This window comes from Hevea brasiliensis, chromosome 5, assembly GCF_030052815.1.
Source record: "Hevea brasiliensis isolate MT/VB/25A 57/8 chromosome 5, ASM3005281v1, whole genome shotgun sequence".
In the NCBI taxonomy this organism is placed as follows: domain Eukaryota; kingdom Viridiplantae; phylum Streptophyta; class Magnoliopsida; order Malpighiales; family Euphorbiaceae; genus Hevea; species Hevea brasiliensis.
The window spans coordinates 20234626-20253668 of NC_079497.1; the positions used below are offsets into that span (position 1 = coordinate 20234626).

The 19043-nt window shown below is 28.2% G+C and overlaps 2 protein-coding genes across 4 annotated transcripts; both read right to left on the reverse strand.

The window, feature by feature from the left end:
- Positions 1–1498: 1498 nt before the first annotated feature.
- On the reverse strand, positions 1499–2236 carry LOC110666009 (histone H2B). The gene has a single exon (XM_021826342.2). It carries the CDS (start codon positions 2039–2041, stop codon positions 1622–1624), a length of 420 nt encoding a protein of 139 aa, XP_021682034.1. The 5' UTR covers positions 2042–2236; the 3' UTR covers positions 1499–1621.
- A 1959-nt stretch (positions 2237–4195) lies between these two features.
- On the reverse strand, positions 4196–8641 carry LOC110666010 (soluble inorganic pyrophosphatase 4). 3 transcript variants are annotated; one of them, XM_021826344.2, is made up of 10 exons: positions 8455–8641; positions 7092–7142; positions 6823–6967; positions 6702–6730; positions 6047–6112; positions 5863–5970; positions 5694–5759; positions 5449–5569; positions 4953–5034; positions 4196–4463 (listed from the first exon to the last, which is right to left on the reverse strand). In XM_021826344.2, exons 1-10 carry the CDS (start codon positions 8461–8463, stop codon positions 4421–4423), a joined length of 720 nt encoding a protein of 239 aa, XP_021682036.2. In that variant the 5' UTR covers positions 8464–8641; the 3' UTR covers positions 4196–4420. The 3 variants fall into 3 exon arrangements, with proteins under 3 accessions (XP_021682036.2, XP_021682035.2, XP_021682037.2); XM_021826343.2 differs by lacking the exon at positions 8455–8641 and adding an exon at positions 7510–7590; XM_021826345.2 differs by lacking the exon at positions 7092–7142 and having other exon boundaries at positions 8455–8640.
- Positions 8642–19043: the final 10402 nt, after the last annotated feature.

Sequence of the window (19043 nt, forward strand, 5' to 3'; positions counted from 1 at the left end):
TGAACAAAGGAGAAGTCTTATATAGGAAATAGGAGTGAACTATTAACTTCGTTAACTGAGTAATTCTTAACTATACACAGGAAATCATATATCTCATTTAAAAAAACATGTAAATACATTTTTATTTGTTGGGTGTTTATACACCCTGTGCAGGTAAAAAATTTCCTCGTCGATTTGATTTGTTCTGTCATAAGTATTTTCCTTAAAAATATTTTTATTTTTCTTAAAAATATTTTTAATCAGGAAAACCTGTCACGCTTTATATTAGATATCAAGAAAAATCAATTCCAACTTCAAATGAGCCTTTTCTAATTGTGAAAAAATTTTACAAATCAAAGAAAAAATTAAATAATTTTTTTTTAAAAAAATTTTCTTTTAAAATAAAATTAATTTTTATTTTTTAAATTTTAAAAATACTTAAACATACTTAATATAAATATATATTATTAATTTAATATTATAATTAAATAATAACAAATATTTTTATAAAAAATATTTTTCATATATAAATTAATAATAAAATTTAACTCTCTTATTTTTTAATTTAAAATAATTTAATTTTTGAAATTTTTTTATTAATAAAACAACTTTTTCATAAATTTTATATTTAAAATTATAAAAATATTATATATCTTTTTTATAATTATAAATATTTAATATATATATATATATAATTAAAATTAATTAATTAGATATTAATATCCTTTTCCAAAATATTATAAAATAGTTAATAATCAACAATACGTTTTATTCCTTTCAAAACAAAAACAATATGTTTTATTGAATTTTTATATTTTTATATTATAGTCCATAATTTTATAAAAAAATTATTTTAGTTATAGTTATTTTTTAATTAAAAAAAATTATAACAATATTTTTTCATAATTTTAAAGAAAAAATTATAAAAATATTTATTTCTGTATAATCTTTCACAGTATAAATCATACATAAAACCGTATGTTAAATTAAATTTTGATTTCAATCAAATTATGTAATTTTTAAACAATTAATATAAATGAAAATTTACTTTAAAATACATTTTTATAATATTTACAAGTTATAAATAAACTATAAATTTAAAAGATTCATGTATGTACAATCAAATAAATTTTGTATTCAAATAATTATACATTTTATAAAAATACTAAATAATTTTTACAATTATAAATATTTAAATATATAATATTAAAATTAGTCAGTTAAATATTAATATACTTTTTCAAAATAATATAAAATAGTTAATTATGTATTATTAAATTCTTAAATTTTCTTAATATAGCTGTAGTTTTACAAAAAAAAAATATTTTATTTATAACATATTTTCACTGAAAAAATATTTGTAAAAATATTTTAACAATTTTCAAGAAAAAATTATAAAAATGCTTCTTTTATATAATCTAATATAATTTATTTTAATAATATATAATCATACGCAATATATTTAAAACTATAACTTATTTATAAATTGTAAATGTTTTTGAATATAAAAAAAAAAAACTACCTAAAAATCTAAATATTGTGTTTAATTAAAGTTTACAATCAACTAACGTCACATGAATATCAAAAACAATAACCTAAAATTCCCATGTCAATAATCGGATCAGATTTCTCAACAATCAATTCAAGAACTGGTAAATTTGGTAACTGCTTTTGTCCCCTCAGATACGGCATGCTTTGCAAGTTCTCCGGGAAGCACCAATCGGACGGCTGTCTGAATCTCCCTGGACGTGATCGTCGGCTTCTTGTTATATCTGGCCAATCTTGATGCCTCTTGAGCAAGCTTCTCGAAAATATCATTAATAAAACTATTCATGATCCCCATGGCCTTGCTCGAGATCCCGATATCAGGATGAACCTGCTTTAACACCTTGAAAATATAGATCTTGTATGTCTCACTGCTCTTCTTTATCTTCTTCTTCTTCTTTTCTCCGCCTTCTTTCGAGATCTTCTTCTCCGCCTTTGGTCTCTTCTCAGCCGAGGCTGGAGATTTCTCGGCAACTGGCTTCTTCTCCGCCGGCTTCTTCTCCGCCTTGGGCGCCATTTCTAATCAAAGAGAATTCTAGATTGAGCGAATAAGAAAAAAGGAAATCAATGGATTTTCTGTTTGTTCGGCTCGTCAGGTACCCAAAGAGGCCCAAGGAGATTCATTATATAGATAAGAGAGGTTAGTTATGATTGGATGATTAAGTTTTCACGCGGATTAGTGAGCTGGCTTTGATCTAAATCGTTGAACAATTCAATCAAGTAAGAGAGGAGGAAATGGGCGGTTTAGATTGCTTTTTAGTGTTTAGCAGCTATAAATGTGGAATTTGTTTATAAATTTAAAATTTTATAATTTAGTTTAAATGAGGATTTGTTTAAAATTTTTAATAATTAATTTTATAAAATTTATTATAATTAAATTAAATTTTATTAAATTATAAAATTTATAAATTAATTTTAAATTTAAAATTATATATATTTTAAATGATAAAATTATTTTATTATTATATATTATTTTATTTATTAATTTTAAACATAAAATTTATTTATAAATAAAATAAACTTTATCATACAATTAAATTAAACAGGAAGAAAGAGTCGTACTCTTGAGGATTTTGGAATAACAACAAGTACACGGTACGCGTGGTGAAGGGGTTTTCGCTTATAATTTCAACAGCTTTAATTGCACAGCTAACCTCACAATGGGCCGTTTGTGGGCCTTTTGCATAAACATTGGGCCTGGATAATTGACTTTTATAAAATATAGAAACATTTTAATTAAATTTTTTTAAAAATAAAGGTTATGAATAAAATTTGATAATAATTTTAAAAAAATTATATATTATCACCTCTCATCCATGGAGGTATTCTAAATTTTGTAATTCATATATGTGCAGTATTCATCTATCTAAATATAGGTGAATATGATTTAAGTAATATTTTTATAAAAAAATCCTTTGGAGTGCCAGCAACAAAAAAAAAAATGTTGATTTATAACAAGTTAAAATTATGACATTAACGTCATAATGATTCATTTTATTTTATTTCTGTTTAGAATCATTTTCATGCTAAAATTCAATTTAATTCAGTTTAGATAGTTTATTAATAAAATTATGTTTGATGAATTTGTATTTTTTAACTAACTTTTTATTTTATTTTATTTAATGAAGATATAATGTAACATTACAATTAATAGACTATAATGAGAAGTGACTTTCCCTTTTTTTATCTTAGAAATGAATAATTTTAGAAAACCTAAATGAAAAGACTTGACATAAAAATGATGAGACCGCCACACTTCTTATACTATTCACATATAAGAATATCAACCAGACTACACCCGAGATTGACTTTTTAACTGACATTTACACCCGAGAATAGCAAATTATTTTTTGACTTAATGTTTTTAGTAACAGTTTTTTTTTTATATATATTTTAATGTATGATTCACACTATTTCAAGTAGTTATAAGATTTCATTCAATTAAGGATGCTTTCGTTACTTATAATAATTAAGAAGATATTATGGTTTACATAATAATGAATTTAAAGTTTAGAATAGCGTCATCAAGACCTTAACTCGATTATTAAAAATTTATTTTTAATTATTTGAATCCTTTAAAAAATTATTTTTAATTATCTGAATTTATTTCAAACTCAATTATTATTATTATTGAATGTATTTAATTCTATATATTTAATTAGTAGCCTACATAAAAATTATTTTTTATTAATAATTTATAATTTAAAAATTTTATAATTCAATAAAATATTTAAATTTTATTTTATTTAAAATAAAATATATAAAAATTTGTAAATATTATTAAAAATACATATATATTATGTTTAATTAAATATTTATATAAACAAAAATACTTAAAATGTAAAATCCGAACTCAGTCCAAAACCTATCACTTATATTATTTTTTAAATTTACACTTAATAGTACAACTTCTTAATAATTTATACAATAGAAAGAAGTTACAATAATCAATTTGATTAATAAAATTGATAAAGAGGATGTCTGAAATCATTTAGAAACACTTGTAAGAAGTCAATTAAGGTTATTACATATACTTTTAAACTCAAAGAAGATATGCGACTTAAAAAATATACATTAAAATAACATATATCAATGAGTACAAGACAAAAAAATGCCTGAAAAAATATAAAGGGAAAATTTTGGGGAAAAAATTGACAAGCACAAATTAAAATTGATCCAAACAAGACTTTCTTCTCTTAATTTTCAACATTCACTATAGCAAAGATTTAACATAGACTTCATCACTTTGTCGTCGTCATCATCATCTTGGATTATAGCAAGAATACAACCAATCCATGTAGAAAATTTACCACAATCACATATTTTTGCGATCAATTCATTGACATAAGGGTGATAGAAGACTATATGTAGTTATCTTATACAAGTATGCTTGAAATCACCGCCTCAAGCTCTCCACTATGTAGTCAGCATAGAGATTCCTTCAAAAGGACGAAAAAAAAAAATGAATAGATGAGAATGAAACAAATCAAAAAACAAACAATCGTAAAAACTCTGATTCAAATCTAACAGTGGACGAGTCATGTTTAGGGATTTTGTTATGGGATAGGCAAATATATGGCATGTTTTGACATTTAAAAAATAAATATAAAAAAAATTGAAAAAATGCACCAATTACCAACTAATTTGATGAATGTTAGACACTCATTCCCCTTGGCAAACGAGAATTGCAGCATGCCAAATTCATATTGCTTGCTTTTGGGATTATCACTCTTCATCTTTTTTTTGCAAATTTCAAGATTCATCAGTTTATTTTTTTTCATTGACCAGTTTAATCAACCAAGAAATAACACAGGGAAAAAATAGTTGCTCATCTAGTCTGGAATAAATGTCTTGGCTTATCTGCTCATATAATAGTGAGTATTTGGGCTGGGGTGGGGGATTGGTTCAAAAAGAGGTCTATTACTTACATGGAATGCTGGACTGCTTTATAGGCATCAGAGGCTGGAAGGAAGTCATTAACTGCAACTTCTTTGTTTTCATTTTTCTTGTCTGAACATGTTATTAAGGAAAAAATATATATATATATATTTTACTTTCGTAGCCTTCATAAAAGGAAAAATTCATGCCTAAAACTTTTGTAGTGCACACACAGGCTCCTTGCTAAACAATATTAAAATATAGAGATGAACCCAGTCCGGGTTTGGGCAGGAACTGGATGAAACGGATTGATTTTGACACGTTTGGTCCAGTTCCAGATCAAAACCTGGATTTTTCACTTTTAATTTTTTTTTTTAAAAAAAAAAATTGACTGTTGGATCAAATAAAACTGGATGAACTGAATGGAATTGAAACCAAAACTAAACGAAAACCAAACTGAAACCGAGGGAACCTTTCGGTCTCCAGGGCCTCCAACACTTATGAGCAGAACTGCTCCAAAGCTTAAACAAATACTTCAAAGGATACAATCTTCAAAGAAGCGACGGATCTCAGCCAAGCGATGTGGCGGGAGTTCCTTGATATCATTGTAGTGGCGATACTCAGGATCATCAGCACAAACAGCAATTATCTTGTCATCTTTTTCACCCTAGTTGGTCAATATGGAAACATATTGATAAATGAGAGCACTTCTATCACCCAACTAGAATATTGGAAGACAAAAAATTAACAATAGAACAACTTTTCTGATTTCTCCAGAAGGGTATATGTACCTGATCAATCATTGGCATAACTCCAATAGCTTTAGCCCTAAGAAAGCACCCTGGAAGGACTGGTTCCTGTATACAAATTTATTTGTTTTTTCACAAACAACATTCCACATTAGCGCTGAGCAAGCATGCAAAGCTCTCACATGAGAAAAATGATTATCAAACAAAGCACCTGCATGATAATCAAGACATCCAGGGGATCATTGTCCTCACATAGAGTACGAGGGATGAAGCCATAGTTGTGGGGGTACACAACTGAGGAGTAAAGAACACGGTCAACCTGACAAATAAGAAAATTTATCAGCTGATTGTAAAATGAGAGGGGCATGAAGAAAATGAGTTTAACACACAATTACCTTGATGAGTCCAGTTTTTTTGTCAAGTTCATATTTAACCTTGCTTCCTTTTCCTATTTCAATCACCTGCATCAATTACGCATATTTTACCAAAACCCTTGTCAAGTGAGATTTCAAAGACATTGCAAATTTTATTTATTAGTTGGTCAAAATTTCCATTTATTCTAGATTACAGAAACCTGCATATTCAAATTGAACTGCAAAAGTAATATAAAAGGTAACTGTGCTAAACTAACAAATTTTATTTTATAATCTCATGTTTTTGAGAATAGAAGTCAAAAAGAGCAGAAAGCCAAAGACAAGTTACTTTCATGTCAATCATACAAGTTGAAAAGGAAAGGAAAGAAATAGACATCTTAGCCATCATGCTTCGTTATATTCAAGCTAGTTCTTTAGCATCCAACATACAAGGCAACAGAGATTAAACAAATAGATAATTAATGGGGATAAAGAGCTGGTAATTGTCATGGAAACAACCACTTTTAAATTTCTGTTGACAAGGATAAATTGAGATTCTATAATTTAGTAGCATGAGTATTCCAAATCTTAAAACAGAAAGACAAAACAATATTATCTAATCACAGCATGCACTACTGCAAATACAAGTTCAAAGAACATTGCATGGCAGATGGTTGCTAAGATTCACTATACTTACACAGTTGAATATCTTAGGAGCTCCAGGTCCTGTATTGAAATTGCAATAAACAATCACTAAATCAATTAAAAAAGGAAGGATAAAATATAAAATCTACATGGTTTACCATGAAATTGCTTACCTATCTCTAGATCATGCCAGGGGTGTGCAGCCACAGACCTCCTGGTCATTGATGAAAGTATCCTCTCATTAAGAGGTGGATGTGAGGACTGTTGAGAGACATGAGTCTTGTCTGGAGTCTCAATAGGTGGAACCATATCTGCAACCTAAAAACACTAGGAACAATAATCAGTACGCTATCACATTGGGTATAAACCAACAACTATTAAATATGGATGATTTTGCAATCTAGTTTCATCAAACAGAGCATTACATCCCAAGCAATGATACCTTGTATTCTATGCACAGAGTCTTCAAAAAAAGCCTCTTACACTTAAAGCACTGCATTGAACAAGGACCAGGGAAACCACATAAAAACTACAAACATCAAGTAGAAAAGTGAAGGATGATAATGTCCAGGCTTCACGTTTTCAGGTCTGCCTGATATGGGAAAAAATTCAATAGAAGGTGCCTGTCTTTCATTTTAGGACATTTCATTTGTTTGTATGTAGGTTTTTTTTTAAGTGAAGGTAAGGTAAGGTAATGCAAGATAAGATATCAAAACCCTCCCAATTCACCAATTTAGTAGAGTTGAAAAAGTAAAAGTTTTGAAAGTTTTAAAACCTAAAAAAATCTTAATCTCCCTAAAACATCTTGCTCCCAAACAAGACATCCATGTATTTACTACATTAAAAAAAATATATCTTACCTCTAAAAACTTCCTCACCCACAAACATAGCGAAGCTCCCACCATCATTTAACTCTAGTTGTCTTTCTGTTTTACCTATTTTTTAAGTACCAAAGAAAAATAAAAAGATGTTTGGGGAAAAAAAATTGAATGCCTAAGAGGCCACTTTTTGTAGATCAAACAAGAATAATACATTTGTTTTACATGAGAACTAATCATCTCATTTGCCAATCTCACAAGTTCCTTCCACCCCATGTGTTGCAATGCTTAACACTGCAGCACACGAATATTCTCGACTTAGCCACTTGGCAAATTAGAAGTATTACGCTCGTGAAATGAAAAAGGAAAAGGATATAATTTTCAAAGTCGTGCAAGTCTAAATTTTTCTGAGTCGGTGTTGTGCTTCAAACGCCAAACTTGCCTTCAGTTCTAAAAATCAACGTAAGCATCTCCATAATGCAAACCAAACAAAAAATTAGATTCTTAAAAAATTTCCACAATAAAGTCCAGCCTAAACAATTGGGAGGAAAAAATACAAATCCCACGTCATAAAATCTAACAGATAAAAGGAACACGAGAAATTTTAGAATATACAATGAACTTATTATAGTCATTGATAATGGTGGGTTCCATCACAATGAACACGAGGCCTTAATTCCTCATATATTTGGTAAACTAGCAGGCAAACATTAATCAAGTTCTAATCAAATAATTTCAAGAAAAACAATCACACAAACAAATACACCATCCAAACAGTATCTGAATCGAAGACTGCTCCAAAATACACGGCAAATATAAGCAGGGATCTAGCAAATGATGAAGCTAAGTTCATTACAAATAGAAAAAATCAAAAAAAAAAAAAATCAGACACGTGAGGGCGTGGGGGATTCAATATACACAGAGAAGTAAGCAAATACCCTAGAAAATGAAGATCTGAGTATTGCAGAAGCAGATTGTGAAACTCACCTCTAGCATTAACAGCTTCTAATCTCAAAATCAAACACCTCGCAAACACGCAGATCTCAAAAAGGAGAGGGAGAGAGAGGGAGAGAGAGAGAGAGAGAGAAGTAATGGAGAAGTTAATGATGCGTATTGGGGGGCCGTTTGGGGCAGAGGAGAGGAAAGCGAAGAGCTGTATGCTTTCCCGCTTTCTTTCTGCTTTGCCATTTAAAGGCAAAATGAGTAAAAATAAAGGACAAAATTGAAAATTCATACATTTCCGAATGCAGTGAAATTGTGATTTGCTTGTGGAATTCAAACGCATATTCTTTTGGAGCGAATGATTCATGGTTGCCAGCTGTTTGCTGGTGTGTACGTGTTGACTCCTTATTGGCTTAATTTGGCAATGACTCCCGGACCCACCGATGGACAGAGACGGAGTTCCAAACGGTCGTGCGGTGCACTTTGGTCCACTGCGCTTTCGTGGAATGGACGATGAAAAAGTCTTTATATTATTTTAGTTTGTAGAAACATAAATTCAAAAATTTTATAGAATATTTTAAGTTTATTAAAAAATAATGTATAATCAGTGGCGAATTTTTTTTAAAAAAAAATCAGAATTAATACATAAATAAATTATATAATATATTCAGTATATTAAAAAATAATATATTTAATATTTATATAAAAATAGTTAAATTTTAAATTTAAAAAAATAAAATTTATACCATACATTACAACATTACAAACACATAATAATTTACTCAATTAATTGATTTTAAAAATACATTCTCCATAAAAAAAATCTAATATTTAAATTTATGAGAAATTAATTTAAATAAATATAGAAAATATAATAGTAATTTAAGAAAAAAAAAAGAGATTAATCAACTCCTCTTTTATTTAAGTGAATCTACCTCTTAGATTTACGTGCTTATTAATCTATTATACAATAATTTTTATTAAAAGAAATAGTGTATAATAAATTTATAAAATTTTTTATTATTTATAAAATATGTAATATTTTTCATTACATATGTATAAGAGAAGAAATATATTATAAAATTAATACAGAATTTAATAAAAATATTATGTGAATAAATTACTTTATAAATTGTTAATGTATTTTTTTAGCTAAATTGCTCCAGTGGCGGATTTAGTTTAGAAAATAAAATCAATTGACCCTCATTTAAATATATTAATTCTTAATAAATTTAATTATTGAATCCTCTTTATGATAAAATTTAAAATTAATTAAGACAAGAAAATATTAAGTATACTTTCAAAATTTTACTATAATTTTTTTAATCATAAACTTTTTTAAGATAAAATAATATAATTATACATGCAATAAATTTGTATATGTCCTTTTAATTATTGTGTATATATTTGATAACATTATATTTTTTATTTTTATAATATTTTATTATTTATTTTTTTATATTGATCTCGGAAAAAAAAAATTTCTTAATTCACCGCTAAATTGCTCTATATCTATAATATGGGAGAAGTGAGATTATAATGGATTAAATTTAAATTTGACATTATTTCTGAATAATATCAGTAATCATCATTTTTAAATAATTTATTTTTTATTATTAAAATAAATTAAAACCATTCGACTTTTTAAAAAAAATAAAATCATTTGTGAAAATTTAATTTTAATATATATATATATAAATAATGAATTTTAAAGATTATTAATTCAAATATCTTCATAATGAATCATGAATATTAATGATTAGTAATTCAAATATCTTAATAATTTCATTCTTTAAAATTTTATGAAATACAAATAATAATAATAATAATAAAGACCCAAAATTCTCAAATTGCTTAAGGAAAGAGTTTGATTTCAAATTGGCCTAGGATTCTTTAGCTTATTTTATTTGTAGCCTTAGTAATGGAAAATACTTGGCTCTTAGCTCAAATTAAAAATCAAAACTACTTTTTTAAAGGTGACAGGGGACCTCATTTAAAAATAATAATAATAATAAAAGAAAGAAGAAGAAGAGGAAGAAGAAGAAGAAGAAGAAGGTAAACACATGCACATGAATAGCTCAGCAACAGTACAAACCCATCTCGGGTTGCGTTGGTGATGACCTCACTCAGCTCACATAATTGCGACCTTAAGCGGGAGAGTTATCCTATGCATTTTAAAACGATTCGTTTCTTCTTCAAGGGTCACCAAATTTTTCACTTTATTTTTTTTTTATTTTTATCACATATTTTAATTCTGTTAACTCTAATAGTATATTTGAAAATTTTTATTTTTAATTATGATTTTTCGATCAAATATTAAAAATAAAAGTAACATTTATTTATTAATAATTATTATATCAAAGAAAAAGTTTTTATAACCAAGAAAAAATTTAAAAAATTATCATGTAGAAAATGATTAGTTGCATATATATTTATATGCAACTAATCATGTAATGTGTTTAATTAAAGTTTATATAATTAAAAAATAGATAAAAAATTTAATTTAGAGAGAGTTTAATTAATTTTTTTTTAAATGTAAAAAATGAAAAAATCTTAAATTCGAATTTCTCCAACTACTAATTTTAATATAATTCACTTTTATAATAAAAAAAAATTATTCCCTAACCCATAAAATTAATTATTATAAGTAATTAAATTATCTAAGTTATTTTTAAAAACAAATCTCATTCCCTTCATTTGTATCTTAATATTAAATAATACAAAAGTTAAATTAATAAAAATTAAGTTTAATTATAATTAATTGATTGCTTTAAGATACAAATAAGATCATTTAGAAGTAAATATTAATATTGAAATTTAATTATTACGAATTCGATTTACATGATAAATAAAATGTTTTTTTTTTAAGCAATCAATCAATTTCGAATTCTTTAATTTAATTGTAAATGATTTATTTTTTTTGTTAGTAAAGAGAAATGAATTTCATACAATACACGTAAATGTCTATTCTGTACCTAAATTTTAAAGTAGAATATTTGCCTTTTACTTTGAAAAAGAAAAAAAGAATGGAATGATTCGTATGAGTATTCAAAGGGCATTTAGAAACAAGCACGATATCTGAATGGTAGGGAAAGATTAGCGTCGAAGGAATAAACCAACCAATCACGCCGGATCAAATATTCTATCTTATCGTGCAATCCGCGTGGGAATGCCATTTCATTACTCAACCCTCGCATCTCACATGATTCACTTTCCATAAATGATAAACCTACCAGTCTTCTAGGGGAAATTTTTATAGTTGGTCCTCAATTTTACATCCTATTTTACTTTTGTTGTTTTAACTTTAATTTATTATTAAAAAAATTTAAAACTTTATTTTTATTTTATAAAAATTTTTGAAACTTACAATTAGATTTTTATATTAAAAATTTTTTCTAAACTGCATTATGATATTATAAATATGATTTCAGTGCTTTCTGATGAATAATAAATTCTTTTTTTTTTATTAAAGTAGAATTTTATAATGATATTAATTTTTTTATAGGTCTAGATGATTATTGAAACGGTAATTTTATTTTTTTTTAACTTGAAAATCTTAAAAAGATTATTGTGAAATAAAGTTCGAAAATTTTGTTGTAACAAATTGAAGTTAAAGAAAAAAAAAATGAAACACTGGATAAAGTTTAGAGACAAGCTACAAAAATAACCCATCTCCTAAGAGTGCACAAAATTTTATTTAAATTAAAAAAAATTACTATTTGATTTTGCACATTTGTCGGTTAGGGTCTTGAGGTAATTTGTTGACAAAAAGGTGATTTAAGCTTAGCATTGCTAGTAAACAAGGAAAATTGCCTAGATGCTATTAGGTTAAATTACAATTTAACTATGAAATTTAGTAAAACTTACATATTAATTCTTATATTTTAAAACTCATTTATTTAGTCATTAATATTTTTAATAAACTTATAAATTAGTTTTTGCCTAGATATATATGAGTGTAAAAATGTCCATATTATTATTTTTTTATTAAAATAACATAATATAATAATAAAAGTTTCAGTTAAATTCTTTTAATTCAAATATATAGTATACTTAGAATATTCATAAAATAAAATGATAATATTATAATTAAAATAATAAATATTATAAAATACAAGAAACATTTTATAATAAAATTTAAATTATAAATTTACAATATTATTTTATTATAAATAAAAATAATAAATTAAATCTAATAGACTATTCTTTTAATAAAACAAAATTTCAATTACTAAATTATTTCATATTGAAAATAGAGTTAAGGATAGTATAATTAACAATAATTTGGATGGAAGGACTGATATGTAAGTTTTTTAAAATATCCCTTTCACCCAATAACAACCAATTTTCTAGATGGATGGGGTAAGGTATTAATATATCTAATGCCTAATTTAAATGTAGAAATTTGTCAACTAAAAATGAAAATATAGAATGAATTATTGTAATTTATGAAGTTTTACCATCTCCGACCTTTCTAAAGAATATACTAATCATAGGTGTAACGCCCATTCTTGAACTAGATAATATTGTCCACTTTAACCCAACGGAACTTATGGCTTTATCTTTTAACCTCTTCTTTGAGGTCCAAAAGCGCGCTATCCTGGTTAGAGGTTTGCCACTTTATAAGGCCCTTCACTTTTTCCTCTCTTTGTAATGTGGGACTCGGTTCATTCCTGCCCCCCATTTGGACAAAGTCACCAACAAGCCTTATCTCTCCCAGAAGATCGCTCTAGCCGAAATTTTCCTTTTTCCGTACAGGATGTTACAATAGGAAAAATGGAATTTTCACAATAGCTACAAAGCCCATCACTTTTGTTACATTGATGTGGATTGACTCGAGAAATAGCAATAAAACTTTAATGATTAAATAAGTGGGTTCTAAAAATATAAGACTAATATGTAAGTTTTACCAAATCTAAGGGACCAAATTATAATTTATCTTAATTTTTTGAGAGTGTCTAGGCAATTTTTCCTCTTTACTAACAATGCATAAACTAAGCTCAAGATACTTTTTTGTCAAAAAGTTAAATTAGGATCCTACTTGAAAAATTCAAGAAATCATAGGGTAATTTTTTAAAAAAATTTATCCTAAAAATTTTTAGAAAATTGATTTAATTAAAAAATTAATTCAAATTTTATAATATATTAATTAGACTTGATTTTAATTTTAAAATTAAATTTACTAATTCGATTTGATTTTTAAAGTAATTAATAAAATTAAACTAAATTGAATAAATTATTTTTAATCAATTATTATTAAATTTAAAATTAAATTAAAAATATAAAATCTATATAATATATAAATGTGTGAAGGGGGAAATATTAGTTTTGACCAAATTGCCCTTCATTGTTTATAGTATTTGTAATTATATTTTTTAATATTTAATTTAATTTTAGAGTTTATATAAATTTAAAATTCTTAGGAATTCAAATTTAATTGTCTATATAATTTTAGAGTTTATATAAATTTAAAATTCATAGTTCTGATTGTATTTAAAGTCTACTTAATTAAATTTTTATTATAATATAATTTTAAATAAAATTTTATAAAAATACCTTCATAATTCATATTATAAACAAAAATAGAAATGTATTTTATTTATATGAATAACTTTTTTAATAAATTCTAATAAATTTTGATCTCTATCTTATAATTATTTATGTAAAATTATTTTAATACAATTATATTTGAATTTACATAAAAGAAAAAGAAAAAAAAATAATTTTTGCCAACCAAACATATGAATTCTTTTATTAGCGTTTTTGAAATTTTCATTTAATTTTATTTCTTATAAGGTCATTCAAAAATATTTCATATAAAAAAATTATTTTTCTTAATTATAGATATATTTCTAAAATTCTTAATTATTACATTAATATATAAATTAGTTCTAATTAAAATTGAATTTATAAATTTTATGTAAATAGATAAGATATATATATATATATATATATATATATATATATATATATATATATATATAACAACGGGAAAAAAAATCCATATTCATTGATTTATAAAAAATATTTAATTAGTATGTAATATATATTTAAATTATATAAATCTAAAAAGTTTATATAATATATAATTATATACAAAACATAAAAAAAAATGAATTATATTTATGAGAAAACACATTTGAATAGATAAACATATATTATTGAAAAAATTAATAATTAATAGAATATTTTAAATAATATATAATTACATACAAAGCATACAAAAACAAATTATATATATGAGAAAGAACATTTATATATATAAACATATATTATTTAAAAAATTAATAAATGTAACACCCCTAATTTTTAAATTTATTATTTTGTGGGTAAAAATTAATATTTTATTTTATTTGAATTTTTATTTGAAATTTTTCGGATTTTAGAAATCGAGTTCAATTTTCCGAAAATATAAAATTTTGATAATTTTTAAAAATTAATTTAAAGACCACGTGGCAAAACTAAAAATATACTTGAACTCTGCGAATTTTTTTGAGTTTTTTAGAATTTTTTCAGAATTTTTGGGTCTCATTTTCGATCCCAAGACAGAGTAAAAATTTAAATTTTTGTATCCTGAATCGGACCGACCGAATCGGACTAGCCTTCTTCTTCTTTTTTCCTCTTCCCCGCGCGTTCCCGTCTCTCTTCCTCTCTCTTCTGTTTTCTCTCTCCTCCCTCCTCCCCACGCCGTGTCGCCGCCACCCCAGCCTCCCCACCTCGCCGGCGCGGCACCCAGCTCTTCCCCGTCGCCGGCCGACGCTCCAGACAGCCGAAAACAACGCGAGAAGCTCCCCCTGCGTGCGTGCACTGTCTCGGATTCCCGGCCAAAATTCAGCCAATCCGGCTACCGTTTGGGCCGATTCTTGTGTCTAAACTCATCTACACCTCGAGAGCTTTCCATAAACACTAAGAACATCAAAATCCATTGAGCGGTTTGCCCAATTTTTGTCCAGAAAGTTTTAGCCCATTTATACTTTTGGGCTAGATTTCTCACAAACCGTGAACTCCACGAGAAAACCGAGAGTACCAGAGCACTCCACTTGTCGAGAGCTTCGCCGCAATATAAATTTCAAAATTTTTTGACACCGTTTTTTAGTAGGTCCCACAAAACTTCGTAGTATTTTTCTGAGCACTAAATGAGCTTAGAAAATTTTGTAAAAATTTTGTACTAACCCCCGTGTTGTGGGCTTCGTGTAGGTACCTTCAATTCGAGAAAATTCGATGGTTGCCCGGGTCTGTGAATTTTCAACCAAACAGACAGGCTACCGAAAAAGTCTTAAAATTGGGTCGAGATTTTGGCTAACCTACCGTTGTCAGACGTCCCAAGCGCGTCCCCAGAGTCGGAATCGGTATAGGTAAACCCGAACCTTGCTTTTTCTTAATTTTCTAGTGCTTGAATTAGATTAAAAATTCATAAAATATTCGTGGTAGCTCAGAAAATTATAATTCCTTTTGCATTAGCTTAGTAATGACGCTAAGGACCGCGGGGCAACGTTTTAGAATTTTTAGAACTCATTTGGGTAGTTTTTGCAAAAGGGTTAAATTATGAGGACTAAACTGTAATTTTACATATTATGATTGATGACTGTTTGGATGGGCTCAGGAAAGGCTGTGTGATGTGATTGAGTTGTGGGTATATGGTTTGTGGATATAGAAGTGCATTTTAAGCCCTTTTGCAGGTTGGGTAGGTCCTAGATATAGGGGAGACTCTGCCGGATTTTCGGCACGACTTATGACATCTTTGGTCTTTTTCTTTTCTTGTATTGAGTCAAATGTACTAAATAATTGTAATAAAAATTGTCAGGTGAGTCGGGACAGCCTTCCTCCTCTGCCCAGCGGCCACAGTGACTTCGGTTGAGTCTATGAGTAAAATATTAATTTTAATTGTAATTTCGATATTATTGTATGTTCAAGCATGCCCATGCATCACTTATATATATATATATATATATATATATATATATATATATATATATATATATATATATATATATATATATGTAGTTAAACTCTAGGCATGTTTTATGTTGCATTCACAACTGTTAAAGTGCCATGGATATTGTTTGTGGTAATTTAGAGCAGTGTGCGTGCGTTGGCGTGCATGTGGTATAGTGTTGGACATGGACAGGACGGGTAGACACGGCTTGAGATCTTCGCTGGGACCCGGTCCTTCGGAGTAGACATGGCTTGAGTTCTTCGCTGGGACCTCGTATTTGGTTTATTAAGCGAAAGTCCGGTTTAAGATCTTCGCTGGCATAGGTTGGATTAAAAGGGCTGTATAGGGGATCAGCTCCCATATATGTATTGTTTGATACTCTCGGGTGTGTGAGTGCTCCAAATTGCCTTTTTAATGTGATTTGTATGAAATTTTTGATGATGTTGCATTTCACTCTACAGGGTGCATTAGCTTTAGATAGTTATAGAGATTATGGTTAAAATTGATATTTTACTCTTTGAGTTAAACGTTCACTCCTGTTCATTATTTTTCCAGGCTACAGGAGATTTCTCGTTGAGTTCTAACCTGTCTCTCTCTTGCAAGTCATCTATTAAAGTCTGTAGTATTTGTATAATTCAGTTAACTCCTAGAATTTTTTGCATGTGTTAGAAATACTTATTTGGTTGGGTCTATAATATAATTGTCATGTTGGACCTGTAAACTTATTAAATGCATGTATAATTGGATTGGATGAGGGAGCCGAGCTCCCATTTATTTTTATGATAATTTGATTATGAGGAGGGTGAGCTGAGCTCTCCAATTTATTATATATTGTGTTTACAGGTCGGGTGAGTCAAAAACTCCCCGTTAAATGGTCTATGTTATGACTGGACTCTGTCCGATTGAATTCTTGAAATTGGACCCAAATGGGCCTTAGAGTTGGGTTGAGGAATAGTTAGGCTTACTACAGCCCTCGAGGGCTTTAGGTTGGCCCAGGTCCTAGTGCTGGTTTAGCCCATATGTTGGGTCGTGACAAATGTGGTATCAGAGCTTAGGCTCCAGATTCATAGGGAAAAGTTATCTAAAGTGTTAGGAAGAGTCTAATAGGAGTCACATGAGGAAAATAGGGTCCACATTTGTCTTGCATTGTTATCTTTGCTTCTAGTTTCTGCCTTATATAATTGTGTGTAAATATGAATCTATAGAGCAGTGTAACATGCTGTTTTGAAATTTTGAGGGCTAATGCTGCTGAATTTCAGGAAAATGTGTAGAGGCAGGAGAGCTGCCACTGCACCAAAATCAGATGTGCCTGACAAGGTGTCGGCATAGGATGAGGCGCCTGCCTCGAGGAGGCGGGGTAGGAGGCCTAGAGCAGCTCAAGTAAAAGAGCAGCTGCCACCAGTTCAGGATCAGTCTTTTGTGGCCCCAGGTCCTATGGACCTAATGGTAGCTACTCTAGCTGGTTTGCAGAGAATCATTGGTATGATGGCACAGTATATGGTTCACCCTCCCCAACAGCAGCAGTCCACCGCACCAAGAGGGGAACTGTACAAACAAATAATAAATTTTAAGAAGTTGGTGCCTGGTACTTATGATGTGTCAGATGATGCTTATCAATTTTTGAATTCCTGCAGACAGGCAAGGATGGAGTTGCAGTTGACTGACAGGAGACTTATAAAGTTTGTGCAGCATGTCATGGGACCTATGCCTAGACAATGGATGAATGACTACATATTATCTCGAATGGAAGGTTTGTCATGGACCCAGTTTGTGAAACTGTTTATCAACAAGTTTGTGCTAGAAAGTTTCAGAAATCAAAAGCAGTGGGCCTTTGAGGCCTTAAGACAAAATGGCAGATCTATAGATGAATATGCTATAGAATTTCTGGAACTGAGCAGGTATGCCCCTACAGTAGTGGCTACAGAAAGTATGAAGGTAAAAAGGTTCCTAAAGGGGCTGGATAGGAGGTATGCAAACTTGGCCATGATGTCTGATCAGTCTTTTGATGTGATAGTTAATCGAGCCTGACAGATTGAGATTAGCTATACTGGAGATGATAGTGGAAGGGCAAAGAAAAATAGAGTAGAGGGTTCTTCATGTCACACCTTACCCCTCCGTAAGGCATAACATGATCCCGTAGAATACTTAATGAACTACCGAACTTCACCTACCGATAACTCATTAAGTACCCTACAAGGGATTTTAAAACGATTTTCTTACATTTTGGAAGTGGTGAGCATTTTAGTGAGAATTAAAAACCATTTATTCAAAGCTTAAAGACTAGTAAAAATTTTTGTCCATTTAAATTTTGCCGTAAATTTTATAAAAATTTTGACAGAGTTCCGTTTGAAACTGGAGAAAACAGTTCTTCAAATACCTAAAAAAAACACTTCCAAAAATATTTCACAACTCCCAACCTTCAATAACTCAATCATCTCAATTCAATGCACCTCAAAATAATTTCACAATACAAATCAAGATTTCTCATCTCAAAATATTTAATATCTCCATTCACAAAGCATAAAGCAGGAAATTCATATGTACAAATATTAAATTTACAGAAGAGAATCCAAAATAATATTATTACAATTTATTTACAACTGCTCAACTACATTGATACATACAACATTTTTATATTTACATCAAGATTATCTACAAGGGTATAAAATAATACCCGTACAAAATGGTCAGAGTAGTC